At 49.8% G+C, this 16,012-nt stretch overlaps 1 protein-coding gene across 11 annotated transcripts in view; it reads left to right on the forward strand.

The window, feature by feature from the left end:
- The window catches only part of ASPRV1 (aspartic peptidase retroviral like 1), a 115,138-nt gene extending 104,836 nt beyond the window's left edge, over positions 1-10,302 (forward strand). For 10 of the 11 annotated variants that reach the window (XM_039239588.1, XM_039239582.1, XM_039239589.1 and 7 more), the window contains one exon: positions 8,917-10,302. In XM_039239588.1, coding sequence (XP_039095519.1) covers positions 8,917-9,716 — 800 coding nt within the window. In that variant the 3' untranslated portion in view covers positions 9,717-10,302. Of the gene's footprint in view, positions 1-4,979; positions 5,054-8,916 lie in introns of those variants that run through there. The other variant, XM_039239593.1, reaches the window with a different exon arrangement.
- Positions 10,303-16,012: the final 5,710 nt, after the last annotated feature.

The raw sequence follows: 16,012 nt of genomic DNA on the forward strand, positions 1-16,012 counted from the left end.
AAAAAGTAATTTGACAATAAACTATTTGTAAAAAAAAAATAAAAATAAAAATAAAAAAAAAATTAAAAAAAAAATAATAATAATGAAAATGTCACCTGTAGGTGGGCATAGCAATGGACAACTGGAACAGAGCAGAGAGATTAGGCCAGGGATCCAGCCTGGGGAGAGTACAGAGTGAGAGAGAAAGCAATATCAGGGGTGGCCTCAGGGAGAACGGCTCTCACAAGAGATTGAGGAGAGTGGTCTTTGAGGCACAAGATCCAGAAATTTGGGTCTCAGGAGCCAATGAGACAGAAAAGACTTAGGAGGAAAACCAGTGATGCAAATGCTTCAGAAAACCAAATTCCCTGAAGGAGCCATGGGATGTGGCCATTGGGAGGCCACTGATGTGCTGGGCAGGGGTGCAGAGGTGGGTGGTGGGGCAGGAGCCAGAGGCTTTAGGAGAGAATGAGGTAACACAGTCAGGCAGGGGGGAAGCAGGGGTGCACCTTTGTGCAAATCAGAAAGGGGTCTTCTTCCTCCAGGAAGATGAGCCCCTCATCCCAGCATGCTGGCCTGGCCAGAGGATGTGGGCTGGGCTTCAGCCCTGTGTGCCCCACCGTCAGCATGCCAGTGCCCTGTGAGTGGAGACCAGCCTTTCTAGAAGTGAGAAAGAAGGCGTCATTGACCAAGGGGAGTGCTTGACCATATGGGGGTTTATTTTTTAAGATGTGAGGGACCGGTGCACGTTGACTTGGATGAGAGAGAGAAACTCAGGACAGAGAGACCTGCAACAAGACGCTGGGTGGGCAGGTGGGCAGACAGGCCGGAAGGGGCTATGCCTCTGGTGCGCTAGGAGCATGCTGCTGTGGGGACAGGGAAAGGCTGAGAAGGAGCAGGGCTGTGGGCTGAAGGAAGGGTGTGCACGCCACTCCTGCTGGCAAGAGTTAGCTGAGAATTTCTGCAGCTGAGCAGGGACACTGAGACACAGCTGAGCCTGCCAGTCCCCGGGGGACCAGTGGTTCCGGTGCCTAGGACTGGGTGACATCTAGACTGCCCAAGCTTCGGGCCAAGAACAGGGCAGACCAGGTTTGAGAGGGTCTTGGTACAGAGCTTTCGTTTACTTATTTTATTTTTTACTATGGAAAAATTTCAAACACACCCAAAAGTTGTGGGAAACTCAAATGAACCCTCTTACACCTATCATAATCATTCAGTGATTATAATGTTAATCAGTATGTCAGTATTATTGTCTGACCCCCCCTCCTATAAGTACCTTTTTAGAAACTTAAAAAAATTAATAGATTTTTAAAAGAATTTTTAGGTTCCCAACAAAATTGAGCAGAAGGTACAGAGAGATTTCCCATATATCTCTGGTTGAAGCCTTTATTCGGAATTAACTTTAGGCTAAAGAAATTGCAAGAACAAGTTTATTTTTAAATAAATTTTTCTTATTAGGCAATATATTCTCAGAATGTATATAGAAGAAAATTAAGACCATTCATGACCCTACCACCCCGAAAGAAGTACTATCACTCTTTTGGTGGCTTTCCTTCCAGTCTTTTTTCTGTGCTTTTTTCGTACATATTTTTTTTAAAGATAACTCTTTTTCTTAATGTTTGTTTATTTTTGAGAGAGAGAGACACATGGAGTGTGAGCAGGCAAGGGACAGAGAGAGAGGGAGACACAATTTGAAGCAGGCTCCAGACTTTGAGCTGTCAGCACAGAGCCCGATGTGGGGCTTGAAATCAGAAGCTGTGAGATTGTGACCCAAGTCCAAGTCAGACGCCTAACTGATTGAGCCACCCAGGTGCCCCTTATGTACATATTTTTAATTGGACTTCTTTTATCCAGAAAATGCCCCCAGTCCCCAAAATCTTCCTGACTGGTGTGTCCATATGAATTGTCTCAGTCCCAGGGCCCCCACCCCCAAAGCCCTCCACAGAGACAGCAGAGAGCAACAACAATTGATCCAAGTTTGTGGTTTGTGGGTGCCCTCATTCCTTGGTTTCAGTGCTAATTCAGATTTCCCTTTAACATTCCTCTCATTTTTGTTTTTCTTGGGTAATATCGGTTGATTTCTGTGGGATGAGTTGTCCAGTGCTCCTTAAACCACCGTCTTGCCTGCCTCCCACACTCATCTCTGGATTTGGGGCATCTGTGTCTGAGCCTGTCTCCCCAGCTCACTTGAGCACTCTGTGAGGGTAGGGCTCGGCTGATTCATCCCAACGTAAGGCACAGTTGGCCTCAAGAAATATGTATGGAACTGAATCAGCCCACTTATTTGGCATTGCCCATCCCCATCTATGCTGCAGACTCTTGCCTTATACTATAGCCACCAGCATGGTGTCTGGCATACAATAGATGCTCAATAAATGTTTATTACTGCTGCTATCAATAACCTGGGGATTTCTTTACATGTTAGAGCTCTGCTGTTTTTCCTCCTTCCCTTCCCTGCCTCCCCCTACTTCTTCCAGATTGTAAAGAAAAGGTACCATTCCAACATGCCAGAGGGAAGTGCCTCCTCTTTGTCCCCCGTCTTCTGTAAGTTAGGAGCAAATCTAAGTTGGCAGTGGATTCACAAGAAGCAGTTCCCTGCTCTGAGGCTATTTTATATGTTTGCATTGCTCACAATACTAGTTATCATTAGCAGCAATTAAAACTATTTCAGGATCAGTTCAAAGCTGCCTTTGAGGTATTTTAAGTTGGACCAAAGTCCTCCATGTATCTAGGTCTAAGCCAAGTTTCCTGGTGTCATTAGAAGCCCACTTGTATTTGGAGAATACCCAATCTGTATATTTTGATTGCCTGAACATTTCATAAATTTCAGAGGTGTTTGTCATAAGTGGGTCAGTGTCCCCAGAACGGTTTATTTAATAATAATAAGGTTTTCTTGTTTGTTTTACATTTATTTATTTTTGAGAGAGAGAGTGAGACAGAGCATGAGCGGGGAGGCACAGAGAGAGAAGGAGACACAGAGTCTGAAACAGGCTCCAGGCTCTGAGCAAGCATTCAGCACAGAGCCTGACATAGGGTTTGAACCCATAAACCATGAGATCATGACCTGAGCCAAAGTCAGGCACTTAACTGACTGAGCCACCCAGGCACCCCTCCCCAGAGCTGTTTAGACTGCCTTACAAGTCCTACTCCCCCACTCAAGTGAAGGGGACCATGGAGATGGGAGAGGAGGTAGGGGTCTGCATAGGGCCTTTCCTTAGAGCCAGGCCTTCTGGCCGGCCGGAACCCCTAGGCCCAGAGTGAGGGTGGCAGAAATCAGAAAAGGAAGAGATGAAGGCTTGGTTTAGGGTGGGGACATCAGGACTTTGGAGGAAGGTGGGAACTCATTGGGAGGGCAAGGCTGTGAGGAGGGGAGCAGGGAGGCCTTGAGAAGATCTGAAGTGATTCTCATATTTGAGAGATAAAAATAGGGTAAGAACCACTTTTGACATATTGGGCTTCTAGGGAGTTAGCCAGCAATTTGTTCTGACTGACTCTTGGTTGGCCCTGGCCCTGACCCCGGGCCTGGAGGACTGGCAATAGCAGTGGGGCCTGAGATTGTTGTTCCCTAAACACCTAAACCCTTTGGGACCCTCCAGGGCCATGATTGGCACCAGGCATCTTTCTATTATATGAGTTATCTGTTAACAGAGTGAGTTCAACTGGTGGGCTGAGCTGGGCAGCTTCTTGTTAGAAGGGTTCTGACCTGGATGGTAAAGGAGGGTGGAGGGCAAGCCAAATGGGAAAAAAGAGGTTCTGGAACAGTGGAGAACTGGGGAAGGGCCCTACAAGCAGAAGTGCCTGTTTAGTCAGGGCATTGGGACCAAGAAGGGGGACCAGTCAAGGAAAAACTATCTTTCCTAAGTACCTTTGGCCATGATTGATGTGAGTGCTGGGTAGTTCCTGCTCAGAACAGCGGTGTTTATAGTCTGAGGGTTTGTGGTTTGGGAATAAGGAACCTGCTGGTGCCTTGGGTTTCCCCATATGCCTTGCTTCGGTCAGAGCCTACCAGAACCCTTTGGTCTCTGATCTAAATCCCTAACTAGATTTTTGTGCAGAATTCACATCTTTGCCCTTCTTTTCAGCTCGAAGACCTGACGCCATGCCCCACTGAAGCAGAATGCCAGCAATGGCTGTGGCACTGCTCCCAGGAGCTGTGCCGTCCACCCTACACACGCACACACCCACACCAATCCTGCGGCCCAGGCCTCAGCCTGGGCTGAGGGCACTTGCGCAGGGGTGAGGCAGGCAGTCGGGGCCCTGCTCATGGTGGCGAGTACCCAGAGAGAGGAAGAAGGTAGGGCATCTTGTCCTTGGCCCCACACAGTCAGGGGGAGGCAGAGGGCAGGATGACCCACTTGCAGAGTGGTGTGGCTGTGGCTTGGACTGCTTCACATGGTCAGTCTTCATATCCATGTCAGTTTAAACTCTTCAAAAAGGGCTGTTAAACATCTGTTTTCATTAGCTTGTAAGCCATGGTGATGGGGACCTGTCTAGTTCTCTAAGCTAACAAGTATGCCCAAAGGCTAATAAACAGCAGGTGCCTCTAATAAATACGATTTTAGTACTCAGTGTAAACGAGTGTGCAAATACATCTGTGAAATGAAAGGTGGGAGCTGAATTCTATATGCAAGTTACACAAGTTCTTAGCTGTTTTGAACTAAGAACTGTAGTGTGGCTGTGTATGGATGGCATATGTTTTGCATGTTCAGAATGTGTGGAGAGTGTGCGAGGACTGTTTCAGTCCTTGGTGATAGGCTATATATATGTGGTGTGTGTGTGTGTGTGTGTATTGTGTCATGTGTGTGCATATATGTGTGATATGTAAAAGAAGTCCCCATCAGATCAGTTGGAGACAAAACCAGCTGTATGCTTTACAAGATCTGGTGCAGAATGAAGGTATAGGGCTCTCTGTTCAAAATTACTGGGAATTTCAGGACAGCTGCAGCAGCGTGTCAAACCGAGCTTGGCCTTTCTGAACACGGAGCCCCATGTGACTTTATAGGTTGAACACCCATGATCCCTGGCTGGAGAATGTGTACCTCTTGTCTCCCCTCAGCCTTCCTTTACTATCTTGGTAAGTCTTTGAATCCTTTTGCTCTTTCCCCATCCAGCTCCCAGGGTGAAGTTGATTTGGGGAGTGTAGGGTGCTAGCCAGAAGCAGCCCAGAGAGGAGCTATAGCAGGTGGCCTGTGCATCTCCTGATCCTCCTTACATTTCAGTCTGGACCTCATCATGGGCACCATCAGGTGTCTCTCTGCTCTTTGCTCAAAATAGTCTCCTGAAGATGTGTGTGCCCCCTACAAGACCTCCCACTGCCCACCAAGGGCTTCAGTTCTTGGGGGCCCTGATGGGCCCTCTACTGATCTTGCGCCACATAGCAAAACTACCTGTGGGGAAGAGATGGTAAAGGGGATCAGGGAGCTGGGGGTAACATTGGGACAGCAGAGCTCACAGTCCCGAATCCTCAGCGAGGGGGTGTGGAGGGTGGGGACTCCTTAAGTCCTTCCTGTTTATTGCCCTGATTTGCCTCCTCTCCAGTAAAGTATGGTGTGCCTACTTCAGAACACACTCAGGAGATGCTAATGGATAATAAAGAGGGTGTTCCCGCCCCAATACCTATACTTGTCAATAATTAGCCATGATTTCCTAGGTTCTGGGAGGAGGCAATGGCACCCAGGCCTGCCCCAGCTGGTTTAACTCATCACTGTAGCATTAGCATAGCAATTCCAAGGTCCCTGAGTGGGGTATTCTACTCATAGCTAGGGGTATTCCAGGTATGGCTTCTCCCAAGGCTTAAGGGAACTTGAGAAGTTACTTCACCATGTTCCTGATCCTAGCCAGAGACCAGTCCCTAAACTCAAGCCCTTCCAGCTCCCCTAGTAACCATGAGACTCCTATGTGCTTCTATCTTGGGGATTCTAGGTGGGACTGTGTGAACAGAATGCCTGGAGGGCCTCCTTGAGGAGGCCAACTGCCTTAAGCCAAAGGACCCAGGAGTGTGAAGGTTGTTTGGGCAAGTGTAAAGGGCAAGGTAGGCAAGAAAGGGGATTTAGGCTCAAGTGATTGAGATTTCAATAAAGTTGTTAATTACTGGCCATGGGGTTTGGCCTGTCCCAGAGAGAGGGAGTGATGAAGGCCCCCATGCAGGGGTGTGATGTCCAGCTGGCTTTCCAGGAAAAAAAAAGTCCTTGTTAGGAATCTTCCAGTGTCTGTGGTATAAATACTCCCACCAAGTCCAATTTCAAGCTGCCACTGGTTTAACAACTGACTTACAGAATTCTTGAATGTAACAGCCAGCCCTCACTCACTGACCATTAGCTCACTGTCCCCACCAGAGTCCATCAACAACACAAGCCCCCAGGACCCACCCACGTGCGTCTGTGAGCCCAGACTCCCACTTCCCTGCCTATATTGCAAAATGTTGTTATAAATGCACTAGACAGTGCATGAGCCCACGCTTGAGACAGGCCATTTAGCCCTTCATGCTTCTTGTGCTTCAGTCCTAAGGGAAAGCTGGCTGGTCAGGCTCGGGGGTTACCATGGTGCTGCTGAGGTGATGGATGTGAAATGACTTTGCCAAAGCGAACAGCAAACCTAGTCAAGTGAAGTGCCACAGCCCAAGGCCCAGGGACTATCTATTTCTAGTGTGGAGCAGTGGGGAAGTCTGACTCCATGTCAACCACAGGGGTTTGACAAGCCCCAGTTTGGAGCATCTAGCAGTTTGCCAGCTGACAAGCCACCCTGCCTCTCACCTCCCTCAGTCACATCCCTCAGTCACATGCGGCTACCTCACATACTCCCACTTCCAGGAGTCCAGGTGTGCAGGGTGATGAACACCAGGTAGCCAGGAAGCCACTAGGTCAGTTCCCTGAACCACAGAACAACACAACACCCATCCCAGGGGTTGGGAGTCTATCCACAAAAGTCCACTTGCAGAAAGACCTTCCTGGTCTTGTGGCCAGGCCACTTCTCTGCGTGCAGGTTTTTAAATTGTGCAATCTTCTCAGAGACCCACCTGTACTTGACTCCTTCCCGGTGACTCCATTTCCCCCCTCCTTTGGGCTTCTGGAATGGTACAAGGGCCCCAACTTAGTGAGGCAGCTGTGATGAGAGGTGTTGAGCCAGCTGTCTCTCTGCTAGCTCGCTGTGTCAGAGAGCAGGGACTGATGCTCTTTCGGTATGGCCAGGGACTCTGGGACTGTCCAGAGGCAGAACTTGGGGCCAGAGTTCTCTGGGAGTCAGCCAGGCACTGGGTGATGAATGGTACAGGGAGCCGATGAGAAACGGCTCTGGGCCAGAACAAACAGCCCAGAGCCACAGGTGTTCTGCTGCTCCTGCTCCTCTCCTGTTTTAATCCCTTCTGTTTGGTGACAGCGCTCAGCCAGGCCTGGAGACCAGTGGGGAACACCTGCTGACCTGAGAGTCACTTTCTATGGGGGATAGATACAGTCACATGTGTCTGGTTTCTGTGAATGTCACACTCTGGGTCACTGCAGGAGGCAGAGGTACACATGAACCAGCACACCACACGCCAAGACACGCTTGGCCAGGAGTGAGCACACATGTGAGGGGCAGAGTAGAAGACTCCATGGAGGGGTCATTTGATCCCTTGACCATTTGAACGGGATCATGAAAGTGGGTCAGCCTCCCATGGCCCCAGTCTTTCTGCACAGACTGGCTCCAACCCTAGGACTCACAGATCTGTCTTTTGTGAATCCATGGGGTGGCCCAAGGCAACCTGCCTTCCCCAGCAAGAGGTCACACAGCCAACTTCCTCCATCCAGAGCCTTCCAGATCCTCACCACTGGCTTTGCCAACATGGCGGACACCTCACTTTCTCAGAACATAAGGGATTGAGATTCTCTGGCTTCTCTTTCCATGAACGAGCAGTGGAGGGGGTGTTGTAGCCCTTGGGGAAGGGGCTCTTAGAAGGTTCCAGGAAGGTGAGAGGGAACAGGAGGGGAGGAGACAGTACCAGCGGCATAGAGCGTGGGGCCTGCCCAGAGCTGGAGCCCATCCGGATCCTGGTGTACCCTCCCAGAAGTTCAGGGGTGGCACCAACCCACTTCAGGGCCTTAATGAGGGTGCTCCGGCTGAGGTCTGGTCCCCCACAAAGTGCTGATGTGATGAATGAGGGAAAATGACCGTAGCAATTGAGTTCATGGCAAATGCTTATATGTGTGAGTGTCCCCTCATTTAAAAAACAATCTCTGTGCATTGTTGATGCTGGGATTGTCCTCTGTCTCCCTCTCTGGAGAATTTTATGGGATTCTGAATCCATACTTGGTTTAGAATGTAGGAAAAACACGTACCCACCCCATGCTATGCACATAGTAGGAGCCTAGTGAATGCATGCACCTTTTCTTTAGCCACTCAAAGTGGTCACTTGGGGTTGAGGGAAAAGGGGCTTCCCCAGCCTAGAAGCTGATGGGCCTTTGGTCCCTGCCACCCCTCCTTCCCTCTCCAGCTGATGACAGATACCTGGATGTCATAACATACTCTGTGTCCTCATCTGATATTCTGGGACACATGCTGGGGAGGGTACCTGAGTAGGTCCCTTCTGACAGGCTTTTTTGCACCGTGGGCTGGCCTGTACCAGTCCCAGGATGGATGCAGAAGGGTGAGGCACTGATCCTGCTAGTTGGGCAGGATGCTGGCAGGAGGGCGGAGATGAGCAAGGGCGGGGCTTCCAGAACAAAGGAGAATGGGGAGCCCTGGGGGCCAAAGCTAGGCATCAAAAAGGCTCTGCAGAGTGAGCAGGCTATCGCAGCTGCCCGCCTCTGCATCCAGCAGTCAGTCAGCCAGCTCGTGCGGGGCCCCTTCTGCCTGCCCCAGACGGGCACCAAACAACACTGCTTAGAGAGGCCTTGTTCTCCAGCGTGATTGCGCCGACACTGCTCTGTGGTTTTCTCTACTTGGTGTGGGTTGCTGCTGCAGTTCCAGAGGAGGACAGAGGGATGGCTGAGAGTGGAGCCAGGAGCCAGGAGAGCCGTCGGGAGCATGCCTTCATTCCGGAGCCCTTTGATGGAGCCAGTGTAGCCCCGCACCTCTGGCTGCACCGCTTTGAGGTCATCAATGACCTCAACCACTGGGACCATGTCACCAAACTAAGGTTCCTGAAAGAGTCCCTCAGGGGAGATGCCCTGGAGGTCTACAGTGGACTCAGCCCCAAGGACCAGAGAGACTATGGGGCTGTGAAAGAGACTCTCCTGAAGGCCTTCGGGGGGCCTGAGGCTGGCCACAGCCACCTCCCCAAGGAGATCGTCTTTGCCAACAGCATGGGTAAGGGCTACTACCTCAAGGGGAAAATTGGCAAAGTGCCTGTGAGGTTCCTGGTGGACTCGGGGGCCCAGGTCTCTGTGGTCCACCCCAGCTTGTGGGAGGAGGTCACAGATGGTGACTTGGACACTCTACGGCCCTTTGAGAACGTGGTAAAAGTGGCCAATGGGGCTGAAATGAAGATCCTGGGCATTTGGGATACAGTGGTGTCCCTGGGCAAGCTGAAGCTGAAGGCAGAGTTCCTAGTGGCCAACGCAAGTGCCGAAGAAGCCATCATTGGTACCGATGTGCTCCAGGACCACAACGCCGTCCTGGACTTCGAGCATCGCACGTGCACCCTGAAGGGGAAGAAGTTCCGGCTCTTGCCTGTTGGAGGGTCCCTGGAAGATGAGTTTGACCTGGAGCTCATAGAGGAGGAGCCCTCCTCGGGGGACGGGGGACAGCAGCTCTCCTATTGAGAAGCCCCCTTTTCCTTACCCCCTCCTAAACATTGGTTGGAAGACCCACCACAATGGAGGGGAAGGGCAAATATCCTCCCTGGGGTCACTGGGTTTTGCCAACCCTCTGGGTTTTGCCTCCTCCTCCTTCTGCAGGGGCCTTAACCTGCCCCTGGTGGGGGAGGCTTCTATCTGAAAAGGCACAGGTGAGGGAGAACAGGCTGACTATCTCAGTGGGACAGAGAGTCCTCAAGCTGCTGTTGCTGGCAAAGATTTAAGGCTGGAAGAAGGTTCCAAGAAGGCTAGAAGTGACCGCCTTCGAGAGAGGGCTGGGACACCCCATTAGATCCCCTGAGTTATGGCTCAGTCACCTTGAGGTGCATGCGGTTTATCTCAGCTGGGCTGGGTCCTGGCGGCAGGGTCCTCACAAGCAAGCCCCAGCGCTTGCAGGTGAGGGTCACAGCTGCTCTGGGATTCTTTCCTGTTGGGTCTTCCCACCTACCTGTATGATGTAGTTTCCTTCTGTCATTGCTTTGAAACCCATTGAGCCTTATGCCAATAATTCATTACTTCAAAAACCAATAAAAATCGACTCATGGAAAAACAACATAATGTGTTGACTGAGGATGAATGGAATGGATGTGAGAGGCTGGGTAAAACAGGGAGAGAATGTCAAAGAGAAGGAAGATCCAAGTACTCAGTGAGTGACTAGCCTGGAAATGTAAGAGCATATATACATGGTGACTGTATATATATTTTGGATTTTCTAAGATAGCCTCAATTTCAAATATTTTTATTTCTTCCATAATTCCTCTAATCATTTCAAATTACAATATTTTCACATCCAAATTGCCTCTTATACCCAAGAGTGAGCCTAACATTATTTGTGAGGTACTGATTGGGGATTGGAAGATTATGGTTATTAAGGTGGGCAAGTACCTGCTTGGCAAATAGTTCTTATAGCCACCAGGGAGACAGAGGCTGCCTTGAAGGCAGAAAGGTCAGGAAACAAGTGTTGATCTGCACAGGTCAGCCCAAGGAAGCCCTGAGGACAGAGGAGCAGGTGGCAGTGGGGGCACTGGCATCAGGAGGGCAGCTCCTTCCTGGAGGGACTTGGGGCCCGAAAGGAGAGAGATGGGATGAATTGGGGAGGACATTCCTAGATCTGGGAATGGGGTGTTCATCTCTTTTAGGGCTCTACTTTGTATCTGCTCCCACGTTCCTGCCTCTCTGGAACTCCGTAGGGTTGGGAATTTGGAAACACCCAGGTGAAAGGGATCTGCAGGGAGTCCGAGGTTGCAAAGCCTCAAGAGCTGTTGAAGATGGAGGCCATCTTCCCTTCGTTAGGGTGGGATGAGCCTCTCCTGGAAGTTTCCACCCGGACATCCATCTCCAAGGGAGACAAATAGCAGGAACCAGAGGCAGGGATGAGTCTTCTTCCTTCAGAAGCTCCTGGGGACTTGACCCTGGCCCTCCTGAGGCTGCTCTGAGCCAGGAGTGCTTGCTCCCCTCTCAGAGTCGAGCTGTGATTCTCCTGGAAACTGAGGCCCAGGTGCAGCTCGAATCCTCATGACGACTGTAGCCCCCTCCCTGCGCCGCCAAGCATATTAAAAGGAATTGGCTCCAGGCTCAGGGCACGTGGGGGTGGGGGCGGTGCTGGATCCAAAGGAAACCTTTTTCTCGTGAAGTGAGGCCTGGAGAGGGGGTGTCCTGTGAGAGGCCTGGCTGTGGAGGTGGGAGAACCACAGAAGGAGGTAGGAGGACTGGGGAAGGGGATGGTCTCCTTGTGCCTCCCAGGTCCCTTTCTCAGGTTTGGTTTTCAGCTCCAAACAAATGCGGCTTCTCTCCTAGGCCAAGCCCTTCCCTCAGGGGACAACTCAGGTGGCACCTCCCTGTGACCTATTTTCTTCCAAGTCCTCCAGATCCGAGGCGCATGCTGAGCTGGAGGAGGGAGGTTGAGCCGTGGGAGGGTAGGGAGGCGGACAGGGGATGGGGAGTTGGGTGCCAGGCTGCAACTCTAGGCCACCACCCAGGTTGTCCCCAATCTGCCCTTCCTAAGGCATGGCAGCTGCTGAGCGCTGTCCTATGTGAATAGGAACAGGGTGACCTGTGTCTCAGCTGCAGAGATGCTTGCTCCCCTGTTTTGAGTGAGGGGAGCCAGTCTGAGCCACCGACTCTCTCCCATGGAGGAAAATGAACCTCAAGGTGGGTCTAGCCAGAGGAGGGATCTGTGACTCCCAAAGCACAGACCCCCATGGATGAGGGAACTGAGTGGTGGCTCTTTCCCTGGGACCGGGAGTGGGGACTAGACACCTGGGACAAGACAAATGCTGTGTGTGTGTGTGTGTGTGTGTTTACAAGTGCAAATGCATGAAAGTGAAGCCTGGCTGTAACATGAAGTGAGCCTCTGGGAGAAGAGCACCAAAGGGGGAGCCCTGGAGAGCAGCTAGGAAAAGTAGGTTGTGGGCCCATTGCAGAGGACTTTATGCCTGAGTGAGGAGTTTGCGTAACTTGCGCACAAACGTTTAAACTGTCGAGGACCAGGAAGACCCATCCAGCTTCTGGGTGTATGATGAAGTACAGCGGCGGCGGCGAATGTAGCTCTGGAAGCCAGGGCACTGTTCAGACTTAGGGTCTGAATTTGAGATGATGCAAAGGAGATGGGAGGTATCAATATAAAGGTTTAATCCTGGCTGCAGGTTAGAATCACCTGGAAAGATCAATTAAGGCTGGTTCTTCAGGGTCCTACCATGCAGCTAGACTGGAGAATTTGTGGTCTACGTCCCACCTGTATATACCCCCTTGTGACCCTAAGGGTGACACCCGGGCCAGCAGAAAAGCAGCATCAGTGTCCCCTGGACCTTGTTAGAAATACAGAATCTCTACCCCTGCCCCAGACCTGCACCAGAGCTGCCTCTGAACAAGCTCTCCAGGTGATTCTCATGCATAGGAATATTTGAAAAGCTCTAGCCAAGAACATTCTAGTTAAGGGGCAACTCCTGGCTCCTGCAAGGCACCCACTTCTCTAATAATGACCACCACACCCTGAATGGCTATAATTCCCCACACTATACTGGATAATTCCTCATGCCTTTATCCAGCAAACATTTATTCTACTTTTGAACTTTTGTTTTGAAATAATCTCAGACTTTCAGAAAAGCTGCGAAAGCAGTACAACGAATTTCCATCCATTTCACCTAGTTTCTACAAATAGTAACATTTTGCCAATTAATCTTCTCTCATTCTCTCCTGATCTATATCTATGTTTATATGAACTGTTTGAAGATTACAAATATGATACGCATTTACTTCTAAAGATTTTAGTGTCAGTTTCCTTAAAAAACCAGGAATTCTCTTATAGAAACACAACACAGTGATCAAAATCAGGAAACTAACATTGGTATACTACTGCTATCACCTGATCTGCAGACCTTATTACGTTTTGCCAATTATCCCAATAGTGACCTTTATAGCAAACGAAGACCACGGTTTTCCGGTCCAGGATTCAATCCAGCCACACGCTGCGTTTAGTTGCCGTGCCTCTTTGGCCTCCTTAATCTGAATGGGTCCTCCTCCTGTCTTTCATGCCCGTGACATTTATGAAAAGGCCAGGTAATTTGTTTTGTAGAACATGAAACTACCTTTGGCAGACTGGTGCTTTCTCATGCCTAGATTCAGGTCCTGCATTTTTGGTGGGAATGCCCAGAAAAATGACATGTCCTTCCCAGTGCACACTGGGAGCCTCGAGGTGCCGGTTGGTTCCATTACTGGTGACATTTAATCAGTTGGTCAGTGTCTGCTGGGTTTCTCCACGGTAGACTATTTTGTTGTGTATAAGTGTTTTCTGGGTTGATCCTATGAGACTATACAATAGCTTGTTTCTTGTCAGACTTAACCACTAGATCCATGGACGATCTTCATTTGCCAATGATTTTCTAATTTCACTCCCGACATTTACCCACGGTCCCTCAACTGAGTTTTCCCTTACTGTTTATTATTCATGTCATTGTAGACTTGGACTCTTATTTTATTCTGTGAATTATGGTCGGTTACTAGCATTATTTTGGCACTCCAATTATTTTAGATTTGCCTTTGAGAGCCTTTTCAAATTGGCTTCTGTCTTCTTGGGCCATGTCTGCATCATAATCTGGGCCCTTCTTTTCTGTCCTGAGATCTTCTAGGTTCATCTTGTAGCTTCCATGTCCCAGCCTTGGAATAGGCCATTTCTCCAAGGAGCCCTGATTCCTTTTGGTGGGATCTGATATTCAGAAACTCGGATCTGGATGTTAGGTGTATTCCTCGTTACTGGGATATCCTTATATTACATGCTACTGGGGTGGTCAGATCTGGGGCGGGGGGGAGAACCCAGTATTTCTATGTTTCTAGATCTCTCTGTATATGTATTAGAAAGGAGTTCATACGGACACTTCCAATTCCAACCCAGAACCATAGAGTTTATTCTAACCTTCTCCCTTTCTGTATTTGCAACTTCTTTCTCCAATGAGAAATCTGACTCCCAGTGACCTATTTGCTTAGTGTTAGGATACCCAGAAAGTAGTTTCAGAATTGCTCTCCCATATGCCTATGAAAAACAAACATACAAGCAACCACTTATTAATCACCTACTCAGATGTGGGTGATCCTTGGCAGCAAATAATAAATAATGAAATCAGACTGCAGTCATCTTGAGGAGAGCTAAGGCTTCCAGGTGTCAGTCTGAGGGTATTAGTTTGTCTTGAGGACACAGGTGTTTGTTAGGGCAGCTGGAGTTAGAGACTGGAGGTCAGGAGTCTTGCGGCAGTGCTGAGGGGAGTGGCTGGCATCCATTCCCCAGAGCAGTCACCTGGTCCTCAACCACTCAAGAGACACTGAGGCAGCTGTCAGCTGATGCCACCACACGCTCTAGTCCCATCAGTCACTGTCTTGTCCAAAGTCCACTGTTGCCAAGCAATCCAGATAATGAATATGGCTTCCCTGGCTGGGCTGTAAGGAGAGCAAACTCTGGTCAGGCCATTCTGACCACCCCTTCCACCTGGCTGCTGTGTTCTTCCATGTGGGTTCACACATTGGCTCTCAAGTTCTGACTGCTCACGAACTGTGGGCCAGCAATCCTTTCATCCTGGACTGGGGCAATTCTTCAAAGCAGTCTGTGAGACTTGGCTGGGGCTGGCCAGCCTCCCCTTGCCCCACTTCTCTGGGCTCCTATTAGAGCATCTTTCTACCCTAGCAAGTGTGTAAGGTGAGCCCCGAGCTCTGGGGATTTACAGTCTGAGGAAGGAGGCAGCTCTGTAAAGGAACCCCAGGCCTCAGAGTAGCCCTGTGCTGTGTCCCCTCCCCACTCCCACCTTTGCAGGGCTGGGAGCATGAGGTCACGTGGTAGGGATCAGGAAGGGCTCCACAGAGGAGATCTTTAAGCTGAAGACAAGTGGCTGTTTCCCAAGAAGAAGTAGGGTGGAGAGAGGATGGTGAGGAAAGGGAGCAAGGACCAGTGGAGCTGGGCTGGCTAACTGAGTCATTGGGGGTGGGGAGACCCAGAGAACCAGGTGTGAAGGGTCTTGTAGGACTTTTGAGGTGGTTCCAGAAGGCCAGGGATAATTGATGGTGGATTCCTTCAGCTTTAAGATGCACTCAATTAAAAAGTACATTATAAATTTAATAATTATTTTTGGAAAAAGAAAAAACATAAATGTATGTGCCAATGGTATATCCTGATTTAAGAAGCAGTAAAATGTGTGTGTGTGTGGGAGGGATGGTGGATGTAGATCCTAAAGTAGAAAAAATACTTGACTTCCTCTCAAGTACCAACCCAGATCCCTGCAGCTGCCTGGTGAGTGGTGCTGCAAAGCATTCTGGTCCTGCCTGTGTTCAGACACAGCCAGAAAGATGTCGTGATTGATTATTGATGTCTGTTCTGGGAGCAAGTTGTGGGGAGTGAGCACCTGATTACTATGTGCAATCAGGGCCTTCATCCTTAAGTAGCACGGAGCTATGGAAGTGTTATAGGGAGGGAGGTAACATGACATCTCCATGAGTAATGCATCTGGGCCCCAGGTCACAAATGCAAAGATGTGTAGGAACTGACCGTCTAAAATGTTTTTCTGAAATTAAGCTAATTACATCTGGGCTGTTGAGAAGGTCAGTCTCCGTCATTTTGGGAGCCCTCCCAGAACCTTCTGCAGCACTGAAGCCTGTGGGCAGAGGGGAGGCTAGTCATGGACACCTGGCGCACTGTTCTCATGGAGATGCTCGTGTCCTGTTAACGTGATTCCTTTGGGCCACGTGGTTGTGTCACTTTTTGTGCCAGGCACGGGCACTAG

This window comes from Hyaena hyaena, unplaced genomic scaffold (genome assembly GCF_003009895.1).
Source record: "Hyaena hyaena isolate Hyena2069 unplaced genomic scaffold, ASM300989v1 scaffold_158, whole genome shotgun sequence".
Lineage (NCBI taxonomy): Eukaryota > Metazoa > Chordata > Mammalia > Carnivora > Hyaenidae > Hyaena > Hyaena hyaena.